The sequence below is a fragment of the Artemia franciscana genome, chromosome 1 (assembly GCF_032884065.1).
Source record: "Artemia franciscana chromosome 1, ASM3288406v1, whole genome shotgun sequence".
Lineage (NCBI taxonomy): Eukaryota > Metazoa > Arthropoda > Branchiopoda > Anostraca > Artemiidae > Artemia > Artemia franciscana.
The window spans coordinates 32,194,918-32,218,698 of NC_088863.1; the positions used below are offsets into that span (position 1 = coordinate 32,194,918).

At 36.4% G+C, this 23,781-nt stretch overlaps 1 protein-coding gene across 2 annotated transcripts in view; it reads left to right on the top strand.

Annotated features, from left to right (window-relative positions):
- Nucleotides 1–23,781, top strand: part of LOC136028708 (uncharacterized) — a 31,025-nt gene that overhangs the window by 5,093 nt on the left and 2,151 nt on the right. The window contains exons 2-5 of one of the 2 annotated variants that reach the window (XM_065706575.1): nt 296–441; nt 4,496–4,636; nt 21,275–21,379; nt 22,607–22,719. In XM_065706575.1, the coding sequence (XP_065562647.1) occupies nt 296–441; nt 4,496–4,636; nt 21,275–21,379; nt 22,607–22,719 (505 nt within the window). The remainder of the gene's footprint in view (nt 1–295; nt 442–4,495; nt 4,637–21,274; nt 21,380–22,606; nt 22,720–23,781) is intronic. The other variant, XM_065706583.1, reaches the window with a different exon arrangement.

Consider the following 23,781-nt stretch of genomic DNA (forward strand, 5'->3'; position numbering starts at 1 on the left):
TAGGTGGCAAAACAGAAATCCACATGTATTTACATCCAACCTAGAATTGCCCATTTATAGCATGATTACAGCCTCTCTAGAGTACAAAGTTTAATGGAACATAGGTTTATTTGCATAGAAAGAGCATCCTAGGAATCATGAATCTGAAACCTTTAACATTTAGTTTTGTAGGGATGTGAATTTTAATTGGTATGGCTCTGTCAAATAAAATAATAACTTTTTGTTTATTGTTCTGTAATCTTTATGTTGTTTCTTATTTTTTAGTAAGCTATCGTATATATAATTTTTGATTTAGTTATGAATACATTACAACACAACCAAGTGGTTTAGAAAAACAAATCAGAAGTGCAAGATTAAAAACTCAATGTTTTCTATCTGAGCACCAAGAAACAATCAGCAAGGCTAGACATGTGTATGAAACTGGAAAAGCTCACTCTAAAGGTAAGGATTACTGATTATATTATCATAGTTTTCTAATTGGCCCAACTCTCCTAATTTCATATTTTTCAAAACAGTATTTCTCAAAAAGGGATCTACTTATGCTAGTTTCCTTTATCAATTTTGTTTTATTGGGATTGGGCCCTGTAAATATTCCCTTTTAATTTCTAATATCCTTTACTGGCTATATTCCTGTACTTTTTGTCTTTCCATGAATTACTATAAATTACTTGATGATATGCTGTTATTGTATTGCTGTTAATTGTAATGGTAACTATGTAATTACTAAAATTATTAGTAATGACAGGATGCTTGGTTAGAATCCAAAAAATTAAAAATCAGAGTTTCATTACGATTCTTAAAAAAATTGCCAAATCAAATTTTGCATTTGGCAGAAAATGTATTTTATATTATTATTCAATATTCAAATGTATCCAGTAAACAAAGGTTCAGTAAGACTCTATTGAAAGATAATCTACTGTTCTTATAGAAGTATTAACTTATTAGTAACTTTTGACGTATGAAAACAGCTCCTTAATAAAACTAATAGTAACATTCAGACTTACAAAGCACCTGATTATTATTCAAGGTAAAAGGTAGACTGTGACTTGTAAAATTTTTCTCATGTATTGTAATGTCTTTTGCATTTGAGTCAGGTTTTTGACAGAAGTCAATTTAGTTTTTTTTTTATCAATTCAGTTGTTCAATTGATAAAAAAAACTAATTAAAGTTTATTTGATAGATTTTTTAGAGTCAGGAAATATTGGCATTGAGGTTCATAAGAATGACCCAGATGCTACATTTGTGATAATCCCGAAAGACAAGAATAATACTATTCTATTAGTCTATTAGTTTATTAATATTATATTAGGAGAATAATACTATTCTCCTGACAATTGGACAGCAAAGAATGTTGTATATTCACAAGTTTTACGTAGTGAAAAACATAGATATATCTATCTATATTCACAGGTGGGACACAGGGACACAACTGCAATGGCGCGTAACTAATATGGTGCGTAACGACTTACGTGCGCGGGGGGCTTGGGGGGTGCGAAACGCCCCCACCAACAAGGTGTTGGGGTGGCGCTTCGCGCCACCCCAACAGCTATATATATATATATATATATATATATATATATATATATATATATATATATATATATATATATATATATATATATATATATATATATATATATATATAAATAAGTTGTTTGTCTGTTGACTGACGTCATGTTTGTGTCTTGACTGACGTCGTGTTTGTTGACTGACGTCATTATAAGGATTGAGCTGTATGTCGTCATGAAGTTGTTTGTCGACTGACGCCATGTTTGTCGACTGACGAAATTACAGACCGGGACACAAATGACGACCGGGACACTCAAAGAGAAATTACAGACTGGGACACCGGGACACAAATAACGACCAGGACACAGGGAATATAAATGACAACCGGGACACAGGGACACAACTACAATGGGGACGCCGGGGGGCACAGGGGGATATATAAATGACAACGGGGACACAGGGAATGTTTGATTAGTAATTATCATCAACAAAGCTCAAGGGCAATCATTAGAATAATGAGGTATAAATCTGAATACGGATTGTTTTTCCCATGGACAATTATATGTTGCATGTTCAAGAGTCGGTAAACCTGACAATCTATTTATATGCACAGACAATGGGACAGCGAAGAATGTTGTATATTCGCAAGTTTTACAAACATATATATATCTATCTATATTCACAGGTGGGACGAAGGGATACAACTACGATGGCGCGGAACTAATATGGCGCAAAAAAAGCTAAAAAAAGAAAAAACCTAAAAAGAACAAACTTAAAAAAAGGAAAAAAATAAAAAAGGTAAAAAACTAAAAATAAAAAAACACCGGGACACAAATGACGACCGGGACATAAATGACGCATGGGACACAGGGAATATAAATGACGACCGGGACACAGGGACACAACTACAACGGGGACGCCGGGTGGCACAGGGGGATATATAAATGACGACGGGGACACAGGAAATGTTCGATTAGCAATCACCATCAACGAAGCTCAAGGGCAATCATTAGAATAATGAGGTATAGATCTACGGAATGTTTTTCCCATGGATAATTATATATTGCATGTTCAAGAGTCGGTAAACCCGACAATCTATTTATATGCACAGACAATGGGACAGCGAAGAATGTTGTATATTCGCAGTTAAACGTAGTTAAAGTTTTACGTAGTTAAAAACATATATATCTATCTATATTCACAGGTGGGAAACAGGGACACAACTACAATGGCGCGTAACGACTTACGTGCGCGGGGGGGGGGGGGGGTGCGCGAAGCGCCACCCCTACAGCTAGTATATATATATATATATTTGTATTTATATTTATATTTGTATATACATATATATATATATATATATATATATATATATATATATATATATATATATATATATATATATATATATATATATATATATATATATATATATATATATATATATATATATATATATATATATATATATATATATATATATATATATATATATATATATGTATTTTTCTTGGAAACATCTGTTTATTTTTTCCAAAAAATTTGTATTCCGAGATATTCTTACCTAAAAAAACGATCTAGATAGGTCAGAAGTTTGAGAAAATTCATTTAGAGCCTTAATTTTAGATTAAAGTTAATCAAAGACTAAAGTTATTACGTAATCTGAAAAAATACATACGTTGCCTGGGCAATAATTTTAATGTTCTAATTCGAATTAATGAGGTGACAAAAAATCCAAAGTTACACAACAGAATATTTATATAAATTTTTTTACCACTGATAGAATATGGAACAGAGGTTTGGGTGGAGAAGTGGTACAGTAGCTGGAGTCCTTCCAGCTCCATTATTATAAGAGAGTGTTCGGACTACTTCGGATGACTCACTGGCAATTTGTGAAGGACGATGTGGGAATTTTTGCTTTAATACTACGTAGGTATATTTTCTTGCTTAGTTTTTGATTGAAGCTAATTAAGGTAAACGAAGACGGTCTATTTTGAGCTGCATACGAATAAGTGTTGAAGAATGATTTGAAAACTTCATTGCTATTCTCATTTAAATAATTACTAAAAAATTTGGAAATTTCTTATTTATGGAATGATGGGATTGGCGATTGTAATTTACCTACAGGTTTAGAAACTCTGGAACGATTTATTTTAAAGGATCAATAAAGTCAGCATTGGCAGGAGCTGGGTGATGATTCTACGACATTCAGATATTATAATGTGGCTAAATAGTTTTGGCGAGGAAGTCTTTCTCAGATTTAATTTACTGCTCAAGGTTTTATGTCGATGGATGTAACTAAGGGTAAATTGCCTTCCAATCCAAAACAGGCTAAAGGTATTTGAGAGAAAGAGTGTAATTCGTAAAGGACGTATCCTTGTCCTTTTTTTTAAAAAGAAGGAAGAGGATGTGGACCATTTTCTACCGGTGTTTCCGGTGATTTCTGATTTTAAGGGAAAATACTTAGATGGGGTTTATTTGCTGCTTCCTGCTATTCTTCAGAGCAGAAACCCAACAACAATATCTCGAGTTGGTGTATATATAGCTATATCCTTCGAGAGAAGGAAAAGTTTATGCGATTAAGTTATTTTGTTTCTAGATAAAGTATTTTTCGTTTGGTAATTAGTTTTGTTAGTGTTTTCCTTATTTTCAGGCATTTTTTTTTTGTATATACGGTCTTTGGGGTGTTGAAATGGAATTATTTCTCTAAGTGTTTTGTACACAGGTTCAATCCCACGAAGGTGTTGTATCAGAGGATCATTCTAAGAGAAGAGCGTGTAAAAAATTAAGGAAAAAGACTCTTAGGTCCGAATTTCCGTGGGTAGGGATCTCTTAGGACTAATGTTGACAACATGTCTCATAACCTATGTGTATGAAGTGTGTATGTATTCCATGGAAGTCAATTGTTACGAGAAATAACCGCGGCCAATGTTTTTATTCATAGTATTTAGAATTCTTTAATGTTCATTCATTCTTTTCTCTTCTTCAGAGGCATTTTATTCCATACTCGACGAGGAAAATATCTCAGCACGTGCAGGAATCATAACCTTTGGTGGTATTATTGGTGTTTTGAATGCTCGAAAGAGTGGAATCTTAAAGAAGTTAACCTATGGAACTATTGGAGCCTCTGGCAAGAAGAATTTATTTATTTATTTATTTTCTTTATTTCCCTCGAAAAATGAGGAGTACGCTACAATATAATATAAAGAAAAAACAAATGATAACACTTACAATCAAAACCTATCAAATATTGATCAAATACTTAAAAAAAAACACTTGCTAAATAGTTTAGCCTGTAAATCATGAAGAGCCAGAGCTGTTACTAAAAAACGGAAATAAATTGTGGCCTAAAAGGTTAATTTTCGCCTTATCTTCTAATGTTTTATATTTTTTCTTTATACAGACTACAGGATCCTTCACATTAAGCTTTAAAACAATCTCAGTGTTACTAAAAGAAAGGGGGAAACCAAATAAAAATTTACAAAATTTAAAATAAGAAACTTTAATGGGCGAAAGATCAGAAGGTCTGAAATTTCGGAAGAGGGGGGACGGGAACAATACGTGAGGCAGAGCAACAACGCTATACATACGACCAAGGACGTCCCGACGGTAAAGACCCCGAAAACGAATTAAAAGACCAAATGCCTTGCGTAGTTTCATCTGAACACGCTGAACCAGGACTGGTTTAAAATCTCTTTTCGAAGCAGCATAAGGTAATCCCAAATAAGTGACTATTGGCGACGACTGAAAAATAACACCATTGCCGCAATCGAGAGTCGCCCCAACATTATCCTCTAAACAATTTACAACAAAAAATTGACATTTTTCAAAACTGATAGAAAGGCCCAAACCTTTTAAACAATTCATTATAATATTAAAATTAGAAACAAGACTAGACTTGGACCGGCTTAGAAGGATAATGTCATCAGCATATGCAATGTAAGACAGATTTCGAGATAATGAAACAAAAGAGCAGGAAAGAGAATTAAGGGCAGTAGCTAAACAAGAATTGAATATATAAGGAGAAATAATTCCTCCTTGTCTAATTCCTCTACCCATTTGAATTAATTTGGACTGAGATGAAGACGAACTCGGACAGATACGGATCTTTAAACGAGAATACCAAGAGCGAAGGACTCCTATGATAGCTAGGGGCAATCCAGCATGGATTAAAGTGAGCAGAGCAGATGCTTGAGAAATGTTATCAAAGGCCCCTTTGATATCAATCAAGAGGGCGTAAAGCGGTTGACCAGAGATTCTCGCTTCTTTAATAACTTTGCTGAAAGATTCATGGGCGTGGTCACATCCCAAACCTCTCTTTAAACCAACTTGATTAGAACCAGTGTCAAGAATTTCTAGAAGATCCTTCAAACACAACTCAAACACTTTCCCAATCATAGAACCCCTAGTAATTGGCCTCCAGGAACTACAAGATGACAAGTCTTTTTTCCCGCTCTTAGGAATATGCGTAATTATGCCAATATAGAATGACGATGGTACTAAACCAGTAGTAAGTAAAAGGTTGAAAAATGCCAGTAGAGTAATAAGAAAAGAAGAAGGAGCAAGTTTGAGGTGATTAGCAAATAAGCGATCATGATCCTTAGCCGACTGCGCCTTTCACGTTTTGATTGCTCCACGTAACATATCCTCAGAAATCCTGTAATCAGTTGAAAAATTCTTCAACCTTTCATCTAATTGCAACACAACACTGTTAGAATCGTACGAAGTTGACAACTTAGAAAAATAATTTTCCCACTCTTTTAGCGATGGTGTGGAATTAGTATTAGGCATGTTAGTCCGCCTATTGCCTCGGAGAACATTCCAAAGGAGATTCTTGTCCTTGTCGTTATCAATGCTTGAGGAAGCTTCTTCTATGACCAGGTTATTATGACGACGGAGCTCCGCTTGGAATTCGGCCTTTCTCTTTTTCATTAGCAAAAAACTGGATGCGAGTCTCTAGGCTTGCCAAGCGCCCGCCATTCCCAATACGCTTGTTTAGCCGCCTTATTAGAATTTACTAAAAAAGGATTGAGGCTCCAAAAAGGTTTCTGCGCGCCCAATCTTATCCTATTAGTAGAAAAAACTGTCGCAGCACCATACTTTAAGCAATGGATTAATTCAAAATAAAGACAATTAATAGTCAAAGAAGGATTACTGTCCATTGAATACAAACTATCAGGGATACAAACTTTATCAATTAAAGTCCCAACTCTTTCTTGGTAAAGCGGTCGAAAATTTGGATTCCAATCAACCCGATCAAAAAATTAAGGAAGCTTATTACTAGAAAAACGAACTGGGGAAGGACGAGAAGCCAAAGGGGGTAAAAGGAACAGAAGCGGCATGTGGTCACTAACGGGGAAATCTTCGATTACAGTAACCACAGGCAAAGGATCACTTGGGTAAGAAGAAAAAACGTGATCAATATTAGTTGTACTACCACTCCAATGAATATAAGTAAAATCCTGGGACTTCGGTAAAACAGAAAAATTAGGAAGACAAGAAGATAAAATTGTACCCCTTTCATTTGTGATATTTGGATCACAGTTAAAATCACGTAAAATATAAGTCCGCAAATTTGACTGTAAACCAGATACAAAACGACTAAGATTAAAACAGCATTGAGTAAACGCATCAAAAGAAATATCATCGTGGTAATCAGTCAGAAAATAACAATTAATTAAAAATACGTTTGAAAAACTACAAGCTAAAAAATTTGTATCAATTGCTAGAATAGTTGCAATAAGAGACTTGGGTAAAATAGTAGCTAAACCGCCGGAGGGACGTCCACCAGTCGGTGTAGCGGGAACAGCAAAAATATCATGCTGAGTAGACAAACTAGAAAGCAGATTCAACGAATGATCAAGGAGGTGGTGTTCCTGAAGACATAATAACGATGATTTTGCATTCAAAAAACTATGAAGTACAGGAAATTTCCCTAACACACCATTTGAATTAAAGGACGTAATACGAATTAATACATTCATTTACAAATTTCTTTAAAATCGGACACCTAAAGCTGTAAACTGGATGATCATTCGAGCCACAACTGGCGCATTTAACTGGCGCTTGACATGGGGAGTCTTTAGTCGAAATGTGATTACCGCTACATTGGGCACATTTGAAACATTCAGATTTACATTGATTTTGAACATGGTTAAAACTTTGACATTTAAAACAACGCCTAGGCTGAATACGATCACGTTCCACTCGGAAAAGCTCATAACCGAATTTGATGCCATGTGTGATGTAAAAATGCAGGTATTCTTTTGTTTGAAAAATAACTCTTACAGTTTGCGATTTTCCTAGCCGATTAAACTCGATTATACCCGGAAAGTCCAATGCGTAGGCACTAACATCAAAATCAATGTCCATACTCCTGATAATTCCAAAAAATCGCCGAGGCTTGGAAGTTATTATGCTTTCAGGAAAATTAACCTGTAGATCACAACTGAGCTTCGATGCATCTTGACATGGTACCGATACAGTAACACTATCCTTAGTTGCTCTAACATAACGAATATTTGCACACCCTGTCTTATCAAATTCTTTCTTGCGACACACAGGATTCTTCAGTAGGAGAGCGGGTGGGTTTTTTATCACTATGGTCTCTAATGGGACATTCTTTAGTGGGAGAGGCGGCCATTCATGGTGGGGCACAGTGGGGGGATTGAGATCAAGATCATTGCCAGGCTTTATTTTATTTTCTAAATTAGATTCAATACGCTCAATAGAAGAAAGTGTTTTTTTCCAGCTTTCGGGAATAGTCATAAACAAGTTTATCAAGCCGGACGCTGATGTCGGGGTTTAATACTGGACATTCATTAAAGCTCCGTGGGACGATTACAGGCCATATGGACTGTTTCGAATCAAGTTCTATGATGACACGCATTATGTCCGAGGCAGTAGTCTTTTCAGCTGTTTTTCCTCTCCTTTCTTGCTATCTACCAGATTTACGACACAGACATGCGAGCAGCGTTTTTGCTACATTCAACTCCTCTAAACGATAGAATCCTGCCATTGCGTTAGATATTTCATCAACACTTATTCCTGCTTTCAACGAATCAAGAGCGAAGAATAATATCGAATTAACTACGACATGCGAAATTTCTGTCTCTGACACAAAAGTCCTATCAAAATCGCATGCATTGACTGGCTGGCTTGTGACGTCAGATATATTGTCACTTGCAATTACTCCAGTGGAATGGTTATTTGGTCTTAAAATAGACTGGATTGACAGGTCCACGCTTCGACTGCATGAATTTTCAGCTACAAAATTAGTATTAGCGGGAATGGATTTTTGACTGCTGATTATCGGGGATATACAGGGATTATTATTAGAGATGCAAGATTCATGTACTTCATCGTTATTTGAACAGATTAAGCAAATCCAATTCGGTTTTTCCTTACGCTCAATTGGGGAAATGCCTGCACACTGTGGGTGAAACATCTCGAGACATTTTGTGCATTGCAGGGTAACCCCCTTGCCACAAGATCGACCACAACCAGGACACATAAATATTGACATTTCTCACTCCTTAGGTCTGGGGTTAAATAATCAAGGCCAAAAAAAATCGCCTTTAGCGCTCCATTAAGCTTATAATGCAATAAAATCCTTTATGTAGGTCAATAAGTATAGTAGGGATTATGGGTCACTATAATCCCTAATGCGAAATTTTTAGTTTCTTCACATAAAACTTACTGAATTAATAATGTCCATGCAATATCCAATTTAGATGTTGACACTTTGAACTCTGAATTGATACTGAATAAATACATTTTGAACTCTGAATAAATACATTATACTATCCTAGCTGAATAGTATAATAGTGAAATTCTAAAAATAAGTCGAAGTTAAGATATTCTGAAGTTAGAATCATCTGTAAATCTATTAAAAATTGAAGTATTATTATAGCTTTGCATTGAGAGCCACTCAGGTCATATCAGGCCCTGCGTAAATTAAAATGTATTTTTAAAAAGCTTGTATATTCAGGGCCGGATCTAGCCAAAAATCTTTGGGGGCCCGCTGGGCCAAGGGCGCCAATGTGATTCGAGCGTAAGGATAGGTGGGAGTGTCGATATCGCTTTCGTCAGACTAGTTTGTTTGTGTGAATCTGTTGGTGCTGATGTTAAACGACAAAGAAACCTCTTTGAAAGCCTATACTATTTACCTATATCAGTAAAATCCGTATTAACAACAGACGCGAACAGATTCTTCGATGAATAAATTACTATGGCCTCATTGAACCTTTTTTAATGAGTCGGCCAGACCAATTTCTATTTTTTATTTATTTAGAGCTTGATAAACAAACTAATTAATGGGGAAACCTTTGATTTGTAAGAGTGGAAATACAACTGTTTTTGCAAGAAGTAGAAAATTGTAAAGCAGCCCCTTGATCCGCTACAAGATTCCAACATTTTCTATAAAGAGACTAAAAAATCAACCGCACGCCTGATTGTTGTGGAGTAAATGAGGAGCACTTGAAGTGTGGGGGCCCTGCCTTGTTGCTTTGGCAGCTAGAAAAGGTTCTGAAGACGTTCCACTATAAGCAAAGGCAAATTTGGCTTTTACTTGTGTCAAGGTCTCCTTTTTTCGAGTATTCTTTAATCAGAACCAGAACCAAAACATGGAATGGGTCGTGTCCCCCACTGTCAAAAGCAGATTTTTTTTTTCAAGAAGGAAAGTATTTATAATATGATGTTTATTATAAACTCTACCCCTTCCGCGAGAGGGTTTTATACCCAAATATATTTAAAGTTCCTAATTTCTTCGTAAACCATACAAGTCTAATAATGATAGAGAAAAATGTAATATATTAATGTAAACAGATATTTCATATTTAAATAATAATTTCATATACATTATCATAAAGTATTAATATTGTAATGTAAAATAGTTCCATTTTCTACTACTGCCATTCTAGATATACCTTTCTCTTACAATCATACGCCAGTAGAATGCTCGTTTATTCATTTGATTTCATGTTCCATCCATCTTACAGCTGGCAATGGAGTAGCCTTTTCTTACTAGAATATCAGATTCAGTCTCCGAGCTTTTCTGATGCCAAACGAATTTACATCTTTTTTTTCGGCAGTTTGTTCCTGACGTTGTGCTTCTGAATGCAGAATACGCTATGTCGACCTTGGAGAAAATTCTTTCTGCCTCGCATGTTGAAACTGGAAGCGTCGCAAGGATTGTGAGCAATGCAAAGATGTTCGGAAAAATTTGCTCCAGACAGCTGTTGAGAGCCGAAATGGCTCTCTGTTGCTGCGTTCGACCAGTTGCTCTTCCAAATCTTGAATCCGATTTTCAAATCAGTACATGTGCTACTTAGAAGGTCCTTGTACTTCTCGTACCCTTCCTTCAGATCGTCCCAATTCTTGCTATGGACGATTGTTGCTCCAGACAGCTGTTGAGAGCCGAAATGGCTCTCTGTTGCTGCGTTCGACCAGTTGCTCTTCCAAATCTTGAATCCGATTTTCAAATCAGTACATGTGCTACTTAGAAGGTCCTTGTACTTCTCGTACCCTTCCTTCAGATCGTCCCAATTCTTGCTATGGACGATTGTTGGAATTAGTGATGAAAGTTTAGCCGCATGAGCAAAATGAGAGCTGTGTCTTTCCGAGAAATCAAGGAGAATGCCATCCAGGGCTGGGATGAATGCCGTCATCCTGTAGTGGCTTTCTGGATCCAGATTCTCTACTCCCGTTTGGTATACAGAGCGCGAGGCTATACGTGGTTGGACGAGTTTTATGGCAACATCAATTTTTTTTGCCATGTTCTCGACTTCCGTATAGAGAGACTGGAACTCGAATTCTGCACGGGCTCGCATTGCCTCTAATGTTGTCTTGACGCCGCTTATGAGTGCTAAAGCTCTCACAAGACCACCGCTCTTTTGTTAAAGTGACTCGGCCAATGATTTCATTAGAGAAGGAAACGAATTCAAGCAGATCATTCCGATCAACGTGTCTGATTTCTCAATGCAAGAACATAGTAGATGTGTTTTACTGCTGGCCTCTCGGTCCACTCAGCCCTCCGTCTCCTCCAGAGCGGAAATAATAGACGAGAAAGAATCCTAGAACCGACTAATTGCCTCATGCTTCTCTACAAATCTTGGTACAAAGGTCAATGAGGGTCTCAGCTCTACCGTTGTCTGACACTAGATGTTTCTTCTTAAGCCTTGTCGTTTGGCAGTCGAGGTGAAATGAGAGAAAGTTTCCCGTACGACATCTTGCACATTCCTTAGATGTGGGGCAGAAATCATCTTCGAGCATGAAAGATTAGTGGCATGGCTTACAAAATGAAAATAATCTGCAAGCTGGTAACTGCGCTTTATTTCGCCAGCCGCCCCATTTACCAAAGCTGGATATGCTAGCGGCTTTGTCATAACTTTGGCCGACGCACTTTGTCATGCGTAAGTCGGATTTGGTGACTTCACTTAAAAGTAGCCTGCCGAGGCTTTTGCCGTCTAGCCTTTTTTAAAAATTTCGGCTGGTGTTGGCGTTTTCATCTTCAGCGAGCTCCGATAAGGTTTGAAAGGCATCGACTACGACAGCAAGATCTTCTTGGATTACGTAACCCTTTTCCGATCTGTAAACATAACGGCACACAACTACCTTGAGTTTTTTCGTTTGTCTATCGGTGGATTCGTCAGCAATGAGACACCAAACACTTGCTGTTTTCACTTTTCTGACTGCTTTGGACCTTACAAGTTCTTCAATCGTCCTGATTAGTTCATTTTGTATCTGCTTACTAGTGTATTTTGCATTTCCAGAAGCAGTATCTACAAGCCTTTGAAGCAGGGAATTGCCCCCCTTAACGTGATACCGAAGTAAGCGACGGAAATTACGATCATTTTCTGCTGCGACTACATTAGGGCCCTGACTATCGAGCTTACCATCGTCCCGGTGGCCACGAAGGGGTATATTCTGTGCCCTGCAAAGTTTAATTGTTTCCACAATGCTTGTAAATAGTTCATGGTTCTGGTGTATTTATTTCATTCTTTCAGAGTCCGAGGCATTCCTGATATCTTGATGGTCTTGCTTGAACGAAGCTAAAAGCGCTTTAGTTCTACACTGGTCATTCACATGATACTGTGACTTGTGTATGATACTGTGGCATGTTGTGTAAGTGCACCATCTTTTCGTGTCAAATTTGAGCAGTCCTTCAGTGGTTTCAAGACGAGCCGACCCATTTTTCGCCCACCACCCACACCCCCAAACACAGACAACCACAACCGCTATTGTAGATTCTCAATCTCCACAAAATATGACAAACACTACACCAAAGTCCCTCGTGTTCTTTCCCGGAAACCGTGCAAGGAGCTCAATGTTAATTTGACGAGTAACTTCAAACCCCCCTCCCTTTCGTCTTTTTATTGAACTCGGAACTTCGGCCTGGTTCTTTGGCTTCCATCTTTCGTTAAGAAAAACGCAATATTTCCAGATGCTAGTTGGTTTGTTTCTTTTAGTATCACTGTGAAATCGAAGCCAGAGGAGGGCGTGATGTCGGTGTCAAGCCAGGAGGATATACTGCTACTTGGGTGTGTCGTCTCCATCTGCAGCATCTTGGTTCTTGCATCATCTCTCTATTCTTCTTGCAGCTGATCAGAATGTTTCATTTCAATGTCTGTGTCTGAATCGTGGGAAAATGTCGGTGGTGACAGCTCGTTATCCTTGGCGAAGTTGGTAGGCAGTGTCTCCGTAGTCGAATCTGCGTGAAAACTAGAGGCAACGGGTAACGGCAAACTTGAAGTTATCGTCAAAGTCTTTGAATTTTATTGAGCATCCGGAACTGAGGGAAACGACAGACTTGAGGCATCTAAAAGAAATTTTTTTTCTTGTTAAAGAAAACCCTTTAAAAAAGTGCTAGTGAAGGTAGGCAACCCAAAATAATTGATATTTTTCTCAACTCGTCGACAGTAAATCGACTGTGTCTAGTCAAAATTTTTTTTTTTGAGTTAGCTTTTTTTCTAAACGAATTTATAGGGTTTCATTAATTCTGTCTGATCAGTATATTGATCTCCAGTGCTCAATCAAGTCCTAAATGATCAGTTCTGATTGTTCCTCTCGTTAGAACCAGTGAGGTCACTTTTTGTCTTTGTAAAATTTCCCGTTAAGCGGTGAAAAATAAGAAAAATATTCTCAGAAAATGCCCTAAGTAGAGATGGAGCGTTTTCTTATCATAATATTTTTCACTTCAGAAATGGAAGGTCTTGGATGTTCTCTCTTGTTTCAATTTAGGGCGTTTTGCCGAAACACGGTCAAAATGCTGTTTTTACACGTGCTTTAGTAATTTCTAACTTAACCCATTAGCGCCCAACGTTCCCATCTGGGAACACCTTACTTTAATTTTTCTTATGACTAACGTGGTAGCAGCTAGGGCAAATTTTAAGCGTCCCTTAAACTGTCATAAGAATCATAGAAGTTCTTAAAATTTTTCGGACCTGAATTTGTTTTAGTTTGGATCTCTGGATTTTTTTTGAACTACGGGAAAAAGTAAGTTTTTGAAAGCTCTCTGTTTCTAATGAAATACCAGGGAAGGCAAGAGGCTGAAACCTCTTGTTTTAGCGTTTTGTTGTTCTATAATCATCACTCTTCGAATCTATGAAAAAATTGCACCAAAATGTCTAAAAATAGAGGATACAGCGTCAGTTAACCAAAAGTGATCCCAACCGGGAACGTTGGGCGTTTCGCAGACCTAAATTTTTCATATGTTTTGTAGCAGGCGATTACTTCTGTTTTGCAGACGGGTGCCAAGAAATGTACTTTTGTCAAATAAGCTGTAGTGATGGTAGACGAAATAATATACGATGAGATAGACATTGATACGGTCATTATCTATTTAGAAAATAAATAGATAGATTTATTCACACGAAAGCCCTATCGGGCCATTCACTATTTAATTAGTCACAAAACTAAAATTAAGGATTTTTTGAGCGGGGAGGGGACATGCGGAATTCAAAAAATTCCCCCTTAGCTTAAATTAACGTTGTAAGTTCCCTTATTATATCCCCACCAATGACGCCCAGAAAGCGTGACCTAAATCGACGGGCTCTTAAGAAAGAGAATAAAAAAATCTGCCAAAAAAGAAAAAAAAGAAAACAGAATCTGAAAATGAAGATCTACCCTCAGAATTAGTACTTCAACTAGCAAGCAAGTTTAATTATACGATTAATTTTTCCTGAAAACAAGGTTTATCTTATAATTTTATGACGAAATGATTCGTAAACTGATCGTGCGATCAAGTTTCATGTCTAAATCTCTAACAGATCAAGAGCAAAATCTTGGGCGCGGGGGCCACTGGACCAAGGGCGACATTGTTGCTCGAGGTGGGCACCAAATTGACAAGTTTATTTTAAATAAGATTAAAAAAAAGAACGGAATAAGGGTGCCGGAAGTATCTTAGGGGAAGGGTCATCCCCTCTGACCCCGTGGATCTGTTCCTTGTTTAAATTGCTTTTAACTCTTTCATTCATTTAATTTCAAGCAAATTAGCTATATAATTAAAATAAAAGATAGATTTTTTCACACGAAAGCCCTATTGCGCCATTTGCTATTTAATTAGGCACAAAGCTAAAATTAAGGATTTTTTAAGGGTTGGTATATTATTATTAGTCAAAACTTACCTTTCGATTTCCAGATATTTTTGGATATTTTACTAAAATATCAGAAAATATCCTCGTGCCTTGCGGCAAGACAATATTTCAGGAGTAGAATCAGCTAATTACTGCGCTATTTTTTTGACGAAACAAAAGATGATTCTAGAAAAGAACAATTAACGATCCTACCCAGGTAAATGTCAAATAGAAAAGTTGTGGAGTGACTAATCGGCTGCTATCACATGCAAATATAGATGCGGAAAGCTTATCCACCTATGTAGATTTGATGTTGTGAACGCAACATCAGTCAGCCAGTTCAATTAGACTCCAGTAAATTTTGACGCTTTGAGGTGATAGATCGTTTCACAAGCCAGATGGATCGATATTTCATGCGTAATATGCCTTTGCTCAACGCTTTATCAGCCTTGTACCCTTCAAGTTCTGATTTTCTCTAATTTTCAAAAATTGAAAGTGTAATGTATCACTATCAAGCGATTCTCGATGTTGTTGACTATACCTAGAATCCCAAATTTCTCTGGCAAAGTTGTATATTTCAAAATGTGGCACTCTTAAAATGGATCTATCCCGAGCTATCAAAATTTTTTCCGACTTCCCAATTGCCTATCCTGCAGTGCTGAAGCTGATGAAGCTAGTTACTACTCTACCTGTGACCACTGCCAGTAATGAATGGTTCTTCTTGGCATAAGGGCCTATGAAGGATTATCTGTAGTCAACAGTGGGAAATGACAGACTCAGAAATTTTATTTGACAGACTCATCGCGGCCCTAAATGGCTGGTCGACAAGGACAATCTTTGGCAATCTGTCATCCGGCGTCCACAGAACGTTCAATAGAAATGCAAATGTACACTCAGTTGTTTGATTTATTCAAAAACCAACTGTAAAATTATAAACAAGTCTTCAGGAGTTAGAAAATTATAAAAACGAGAAAACACGGCTTTTTCAAATACTTTTCTAGTCACAACCATTTACATAACGTAGAAACAGTGCCGGCCCTTGGGGAACACCATCGTCGACTTCCAGTAATATTGGGGGATAGTTATCTTGATCATTTTGTAGCCCTACTTATCTGTATCATTTTATATATTATGATTGCTTGAGCATGCTCGAGGATATTCGGTAAAACACCTTGATGAAAGGAGAGGTTAGTAAGTTTCGCCAAGGAAGAAATAATGGAAAAGGGCATGAACTTGACTATTGTAATAGAAATATTATCAGGGTCTTTAATCTCAGAACAGTTCCAGTATTTTCAGTATCAGACCCTAGTTCCAAAAACAATGACGTTGCTCAAATTGACGAAGTTAAAATGTCAAATCCGAGTGTATAGGAAAAAGTTGGCAGCAGCAGTGCTTCTTTTACCAATTACTGGAATGGTAACTTTGGCTACTACCGGATATTGGCGCGAAATTGGTGCTGCACCACATATTGGAGGGAAAAAGCTTCGCTGGCGCCAAATATTGTAATGGAATACTTGCGGTTATCACTTCTACCGTAACCGTAAATATACCGTATCTATGGAGTATGTTAGTACCCTTTTACGGTATACCCTGCTTTAGGGTATGGTAACGTGATCGAACGACCAAACCGGCCAAAATCTAGGCAAAGGGTGCACCCAACCTGGGTCACCACTAATATCTCTAGCTATCTCTTTGGCGGGTAAATACCCCCCCCCCCCTGTCGATATACTAGTGACGATATTTCTCGTGAACTCTTTTCCTACCCTGCCTGGGTTCCTGAAAAGATAATCTCACACGGCTGTAGAAAATAGCTTACTTTAATTCTTTCAAAGGTCACTTGACAAAACACAAATATATATCAACCCTGAAAAAATAGAGTCCCTAAACGGGGTCTCAGTGTAGACTAAAAAACAAAACACCACTTCTGTACAAAAGCACTTACTATTGGGGTGGACCTTAGATTGGTCCTGACCAATCCTTGAAGTTCAAATCCTTGGCTTCTTTTGAATAATATTATCTTTCAATGGCCCAGAACAAGAAGACCAAAATAGAATTTAGCTTGCAAGCTTGCTTATTGCAAAACAACTGTAGCTTAGAAACGAGACTTTAACTTATCATTGAAAATAGTACTATAGGCAAATCTAAGCAATTGCAGTTACGGAAACAAAAACAGGTCATTTGTCTAAAAACAAGAAACAGGCGTGAAACCCCAACACCAATATTTTCAAAACACGGAGTAAGTGCTTTCATGAGCGTGTAGTTCATCCTCGATAAGCTTGTCCAGAAGAACTAGACTTTAAGGGATAGAAGACGACTGAAAGAGGGGCTAAGGACAGAATGTGTCCCCTACTATGCTCTCGGGTTATCTTTACCGTAATATAACAGTACTTTGGCCTTTCCACACACAGAATTATATTCCTGCAAATTCGAATAGCTGAAATAAAATAGCACTCATTGAGGAGGCAGCGGATACTAAGGGGATGGCCCATTCAGTCGCAACTAAAAGCCGCAATGCCCTTTTTCAGGGCCGAGCCCGATTGGGCAACCTTCCACATACTATTGCTAAATAGAAGTCTCAAATCAAATGCAGTTAAATTCCACAAGCTGGGTTTTTATTTTAACCTTAGCTGGTACTTCAGGAACTTTGAGGTCGTTAATGTTAAATCTGAGGCTATCTCTGCAATAACAACAGATTGTAAGTACATATTTCACAAATGGTTTCGGTTTCCACCCAAGTTGCTATTTGAAAATTTATGAGTTTGCTGGCTAAAAATCCGAGGCTAATATTCAAGTATCGAAATCTGAATAAAATACAATACCGTACGCAAACATCTCACAATATTTTTATTTTATTTTCACCACTTAATTGTTTTTGTGCTTACTGACTAATCGCTTGAGACCAATATTACGAAGTGAGAACTTCATATTGCACTGTGTTTTCGACAAAATTGTGGATATATGGCACCTTGTCGAAAACAAATCTTGCAGTGTTTTTGAATCTCAATCGAACCCGCCCCCACCTTCATAGATAAAACACCTTCATACATATACATTTTGACACATGGTCATTCAGGGAATGTGCTGTGGATGCTACTGTGGCTAATAATTCTATATAGACGTCGAAATTCAAAATAAGTTGAGACCAAATTTGACCTGTGGTGAACGTGTTACATCTTATTGAAATACCCACCTTACGAAGATGTTGAATATATAGTATTGGAAGTTACAAAATGGGCCGCCCGGATTCGTACCTCTCCAAAAACCCATCGTCCTCCCCTAAATTTTTTCATATTGACCTCTTGATTTATTCCTCGATTCGTGATTATACACGGAATATTTAGGGAGTTCCTCAAAACTGTTTAATTTTAAGCATTAAAATAACTGGATTATCATTGTCTGGACAACGTAAAGTGCTGCAATAATCTTTTTCGGCTTTGCCTACCAAAAAACTACCGAAGCAAACTTTAATTTTACTTTTTTTTATATGAATGGAACAATGTAATTGTCAATTTCTTGGAACTTATAAAATAGCCTTATCTTCGAAAGGTTCTTTTTGCTCGTTCCTTGAAAACTATCTCAAAATCGCTGTTTCAGTTTAAAATCATCTTTATTCTCTATTACCTGGCACACAATCAATGTTTTTATTTTTAAATGCACCATTTTTGAAGCTAATGGTGTGTTACTTTGCTCCAGAACATTACATCTAATCTGCCGTATATTGTTATTTAAACTAAGCATGTACAAGCTACTGTTTATTACTTTGCCTCATAGCATATATCCTGCTATTTTCGCCTGATGAATTTCATGGTAAGGATAATTCGGATTAGTGTCTATCACCAAGATTGCAATGAAGAAATTGCATCATAGTTTTTTATCGCTGCGTAACTCCTTGCATGAAGATACGTTAAAGATTTCCTATCCTTAAATGTCGCTTTAGCCTCTCGCGCCTAAAGATGAACGATTTTTATTTACACAGTGACGGAAATGAATTTTATTTCCATCATGCATATGAAAAACCAATAATTTGGGGGTAACACAAATAAGCAAGCCCTAGCACAGTGGGGTACCGGTAACTCCTCTTAATGGTTCCTCAAAATTTCTGAATACACAAGTATGGAAAATTTTTCATTATGCTTCAGAGACCCCACTGTTGAGTCATTTCATACTTTTTGTTAGTGCAACTCAGAGTTTGAGTTGATTGTGCGTGTGGAACTTTTCTATTCATAGTTTCTATTTTCTATTCAGTGTCAATCAGACTTTGCTCTGATAGATGGCCGGATCTCTTGCCATGAGTACATACCAGCGGTCCACCAGTGAGGGATGATCACCAGTTGTCTTCCCTCTTCGTATAGTATGTAGTTATGTTTGTTGATTGTAATCTCCCTTTTCATTAATTGTAAGATAAGATAGGATTTATTCATCACTAAACACACATACAATATTACATTTTACTATTTCCCCAAAGGCTCTTTGGCCTGTAAAGAAGGGGAAAATGAACGAGCCACTTACTCAGAGAAGAAGAAAAAAAAATAATCACTTACTCACAGAGAGAAGAGCAAAAAGGAGAAGAGAGGAAAATATAAATAAAATGAAAAACTATAGAAACAAAACTAAATAGACTAATAGATTGAATAGACTAAATTAATTATGTAGATCTGTAGATAAAACAGACTCCAATGAAATAATAAGGAAATATATATGCATACAACACGCATATACACATATAAAAAGAGATAAAATAATTTCTAAGAAGCCAATGAATTTTTAATAATTTTTTTGAACAAACCGAATGAGTGGCACCTTCGCGCTGATTCGGGCAACTTATTCCATACAATATAACTCGCAATTAAAGGATTAAAGTCTGACCTTACACAAGGAGTAAAAGGAACTTGAATATGATTTTCGGTATTGCGAAGATTATAATTATTCTGATCAGAGGTGAAAGATGGCTGAACACTTAGGGGACGGGGGAGGTCACCATGAAGCTGAGAAAAAGTAAAACATGCACACGAAAGAATATACAGTGACTCGAGATCAAGTAATGGGATAACTCTTGAACGGTTAGTTTCCTTAATGAGGTTTCTAGCTTTATTATAAACCTTAGAAAGTGGTTTTAACAGTGAAGGAAAGGTTGACATCCATACTATTGGACAGTAGGAAACGTAAGATCGGATCAAGGAATGAAAAAGGATTTCCAAAATTGATCCAGGGAAAATATGTTTGAGTTTCCTTAAAATACCGAGGCTCCTGCATATCTTCATTTTAATCAAATCAATGTGACGCTTGAAAGACAAGTGTGTTTTCTCTTTCTGTCATTAGGGCTACAAACTCTCTTTTGTTTCGTTGACGGGTGAGAAATAAATTAAATTAATTATATGTGTGGCGTTGTTACTTTAATTCAGTTTTAGTAGAACCAGCAAAAGATAGTAAAGGATGTGAATATGGAAAGTAACTAAAGGATATTTTTGAAACAAACGACTTTTCTTATTCAAATGGAAATATATCCCCCTCCCCTCCATCAAAGAAAAAGCAATGCGGCTGTAAAAGACTTGCGTGTTAAAACGGAGCTTCTCACTCGAAAACTGGAATATGGTGCAATTAAAAGGAAGCTGGAGAAACAACTCCAGGTCTTACACAATAGGCTCTGTTTTAAGGACAAGTTAAAGTCATCTTTTCTGCCCCTGTTTAAGAATCAAGCGCAGCTTTTCAAAATTTCCGTTAATCTTTCGGGAGTTTCATATTTTTTTACGAAAACCGCTAAGGCAGGACACAAACCACTTTCTTGCATGTGAACTGAAATTGGCAGCGTAATAAAAAGAAGACAAAATCATAAGTGTTGCTCCTGCAACACAATAAACTGTGTGCTACGGGTAAATTTACTCCCTTGTTTGTAATTACTGTATATTAATGAATACACAACTCAAAGACAAAAAATGAAAAAAAGGACAAAACCATAAGTGTTGCTTCTGCAACAAAATAAAAAGAGCTACGGGTAAATTCACTCCCTTATTTGTAATTACTGTATTTTAATGAATGTATAACTCACAGACAAAAAAAAAGAAACGAAAAAAAAAGACAAAACAATGAGTGTTGCTTCTGCAATCCAATAACCTCTGAGCTACGGGTAAACTATGTCCTTTGCTTGTAATTACTGTATAATGAATAGAAAACTCACTTCATTTGTTTTTTTATAGCTGTTGCTGCTTTGCTTTACCCTAAAGAAGCGTACAATATGGTATCGAAAGAAAGTATTCGACTTAAGAAGTTATCGGTTATTGCTTATAATTTTGCACTTGGAGGTATGATTTTTTTTTACATCACTGTCTCTGTCTTCATATACCTATTTGTCTCTGTGTAAAATATCGAATAATGGAAGCCTTATGACAAATAATTGATTCCAATTCTGCATTGGAAATTCGAATGATAAATTCTTTCTGCAACCAATTTGTTACTTTTTGTTTTATTTGTTCACTGTCTTTTGCTTTTAACATCCCAGCAAAGATAGAAGAAAAGAATAGCCTAAAAATACTCACAGAAACATTTCTCTAATCCCCCCCCCCCTAATAAAATCTACATAGTCAAATATAGGAATTTAGCCTATAGACATTTTCAGTGCATTCGTCTTAAATACTGCAGTCTTTTTTTTCTTTTACATAAAGCAATGTATTTTAATCATCTTCAGTCTTAAGACAGAGAAAGGATTAGATGTTTTTTTTTAGTAGCGATTAGAAGACTGAGGTACTCATTCAAATTATATACCTATTTCTGGTAACGATGCCTCTCTACCTATGAATCTTGTTTATTATATGGCCTGGCTTGAAATAGTATGTTCTATTCACTAAATAAATTCAGACTGTTTGCTCAAGGACATTATTCAGTTTGTTTGATTTTTAATTCAACTATAAAATAAAATAAGTATTTGAAAAATATCAATGAAAATAGAAAGAAATCTGGGTTTTCCGATTATATTGAAAGAACTATAGTTATTGAACAGCCAAACTGAATAGTGAATTTCTCTTATTTTTTGTCATAGGCAGTGCCATATCGAAGAAAGCACTGTTTGGAACTTATTCCATTGGAAGTAAAGAATGAAAGAATGTATTTATGTTGTTGTCACCACACCACTTTCTTGGAATAAAGCTTCCTATTCATTATCAGATTAATTTCGATAATTTAGTTTAATTTTGTTTTAAATCTGTACCTTGTATACTTTCAGTGTATTTGAAAAAGACGCAAACGTTTATACATTTTTTTTACCCTTTATGAAATTAGGTATCATCCATTAAAAGAATGTTAAATCCGGTGCCTTTTTTATGGACACCAGTCACGAAATTTTATATTCCGCCTGTTGAGCCCAAGTGGTATTTTTGATTAGTTAATTTTTGCCTCAATATATGAAAATATCTTTTAACATTTTTATACTTTCATAACTGTTTAGACGCTCTGTATAGTGGCACACTTAAAATTAATACTCACATAGTTGAACTTTTGCTTATTTATTTTTATTATTTTATTTTGTTTTTTAGCGAAGCCTAAGGAGAAGAAGGAACCAGTAGATAAACCCTTGAAAAGCTTTGAGCAGGTAATAGATGACTCAGATGATACTATGTACTGGGGTTTTCGCTTGAAGCACTATGAGGTAGGCATCCTTACGACAAGGGATACCAGCAGCAACAACAACAACAACAAAAAAGATATATATAATGCTTCGTATATAAGAATGACTCTACAAAAGTCTTAGGCTGAACTTGAAGGGGAAAATAGCTGTTTTAGGGAGTAATCTATAAGTTAGTTAATATTCTTCTTCTTGGTGGGATTATGGAGATGCTTTGTATAATCTCATCTTACGAATCGAATTCCGGGCCCTGTAGTGGGTTGCCATGGCTGGGTACGAACTCCAGATTTTGTATTACAGATCAGAGATAAATCCGTCTCCGCGACTATATGATCGTTTGTAATCCCATTAACAAATTTAGTTTAGTCTATGTTAATAAATGCTGTTAAAAAGTTGCTAGATTCAGAGAGCTTTGTGACAAAAACTGGACTAGGCTCCCTCTAAAAGTGAGTGTTATAGTCCTTAGCCATTGTATCTTTCTTTGAATAACCAAGAGAATAGAACCAAGTTTGGAACAGTCAGCAAATTCAAATATGTATTGTTCCATGCACACACACATTTATAATTATACCGATAAATGTAGTAATATGTATCATATATAATACATGTATTATTCTTCAAAGCTGGCATAAAATAGAGGTACGCACGCAGTAATGTTTTTCGGGGCGGGGGGTAATAATAAAAAAATTGATTTGTGAATTTGAATAAGAATTCTCTCGAAATAAAAAAAATATGATTTTGGGAGAGGAAGGTAATGTGGGTCCTGAACTAAAAGGTCAACTGAAATTTGTGAAAGGCTTAAATAATCAAATCAAACTGATTACTTCAATAAAAACACGCAAACAAAGAACGCAATGCCCAATTCAATGTGAAGTTGGATAATTGTGCTACAAATGATCTTTAACACAAATTTTGGGAACATTTAAAAGAAATCGTCGAAGCAAAGATAGGCATGTCAGTCTTAAATGACATGACATCACGATTTTTCTTCCAATTTATGTTAATCAACAAGAAATCCCAGATACTTTGTTTTGAGGATATTCTTTTGAAAATCCCCCTCCCCCGAACAAAAATCCTGGATATGGC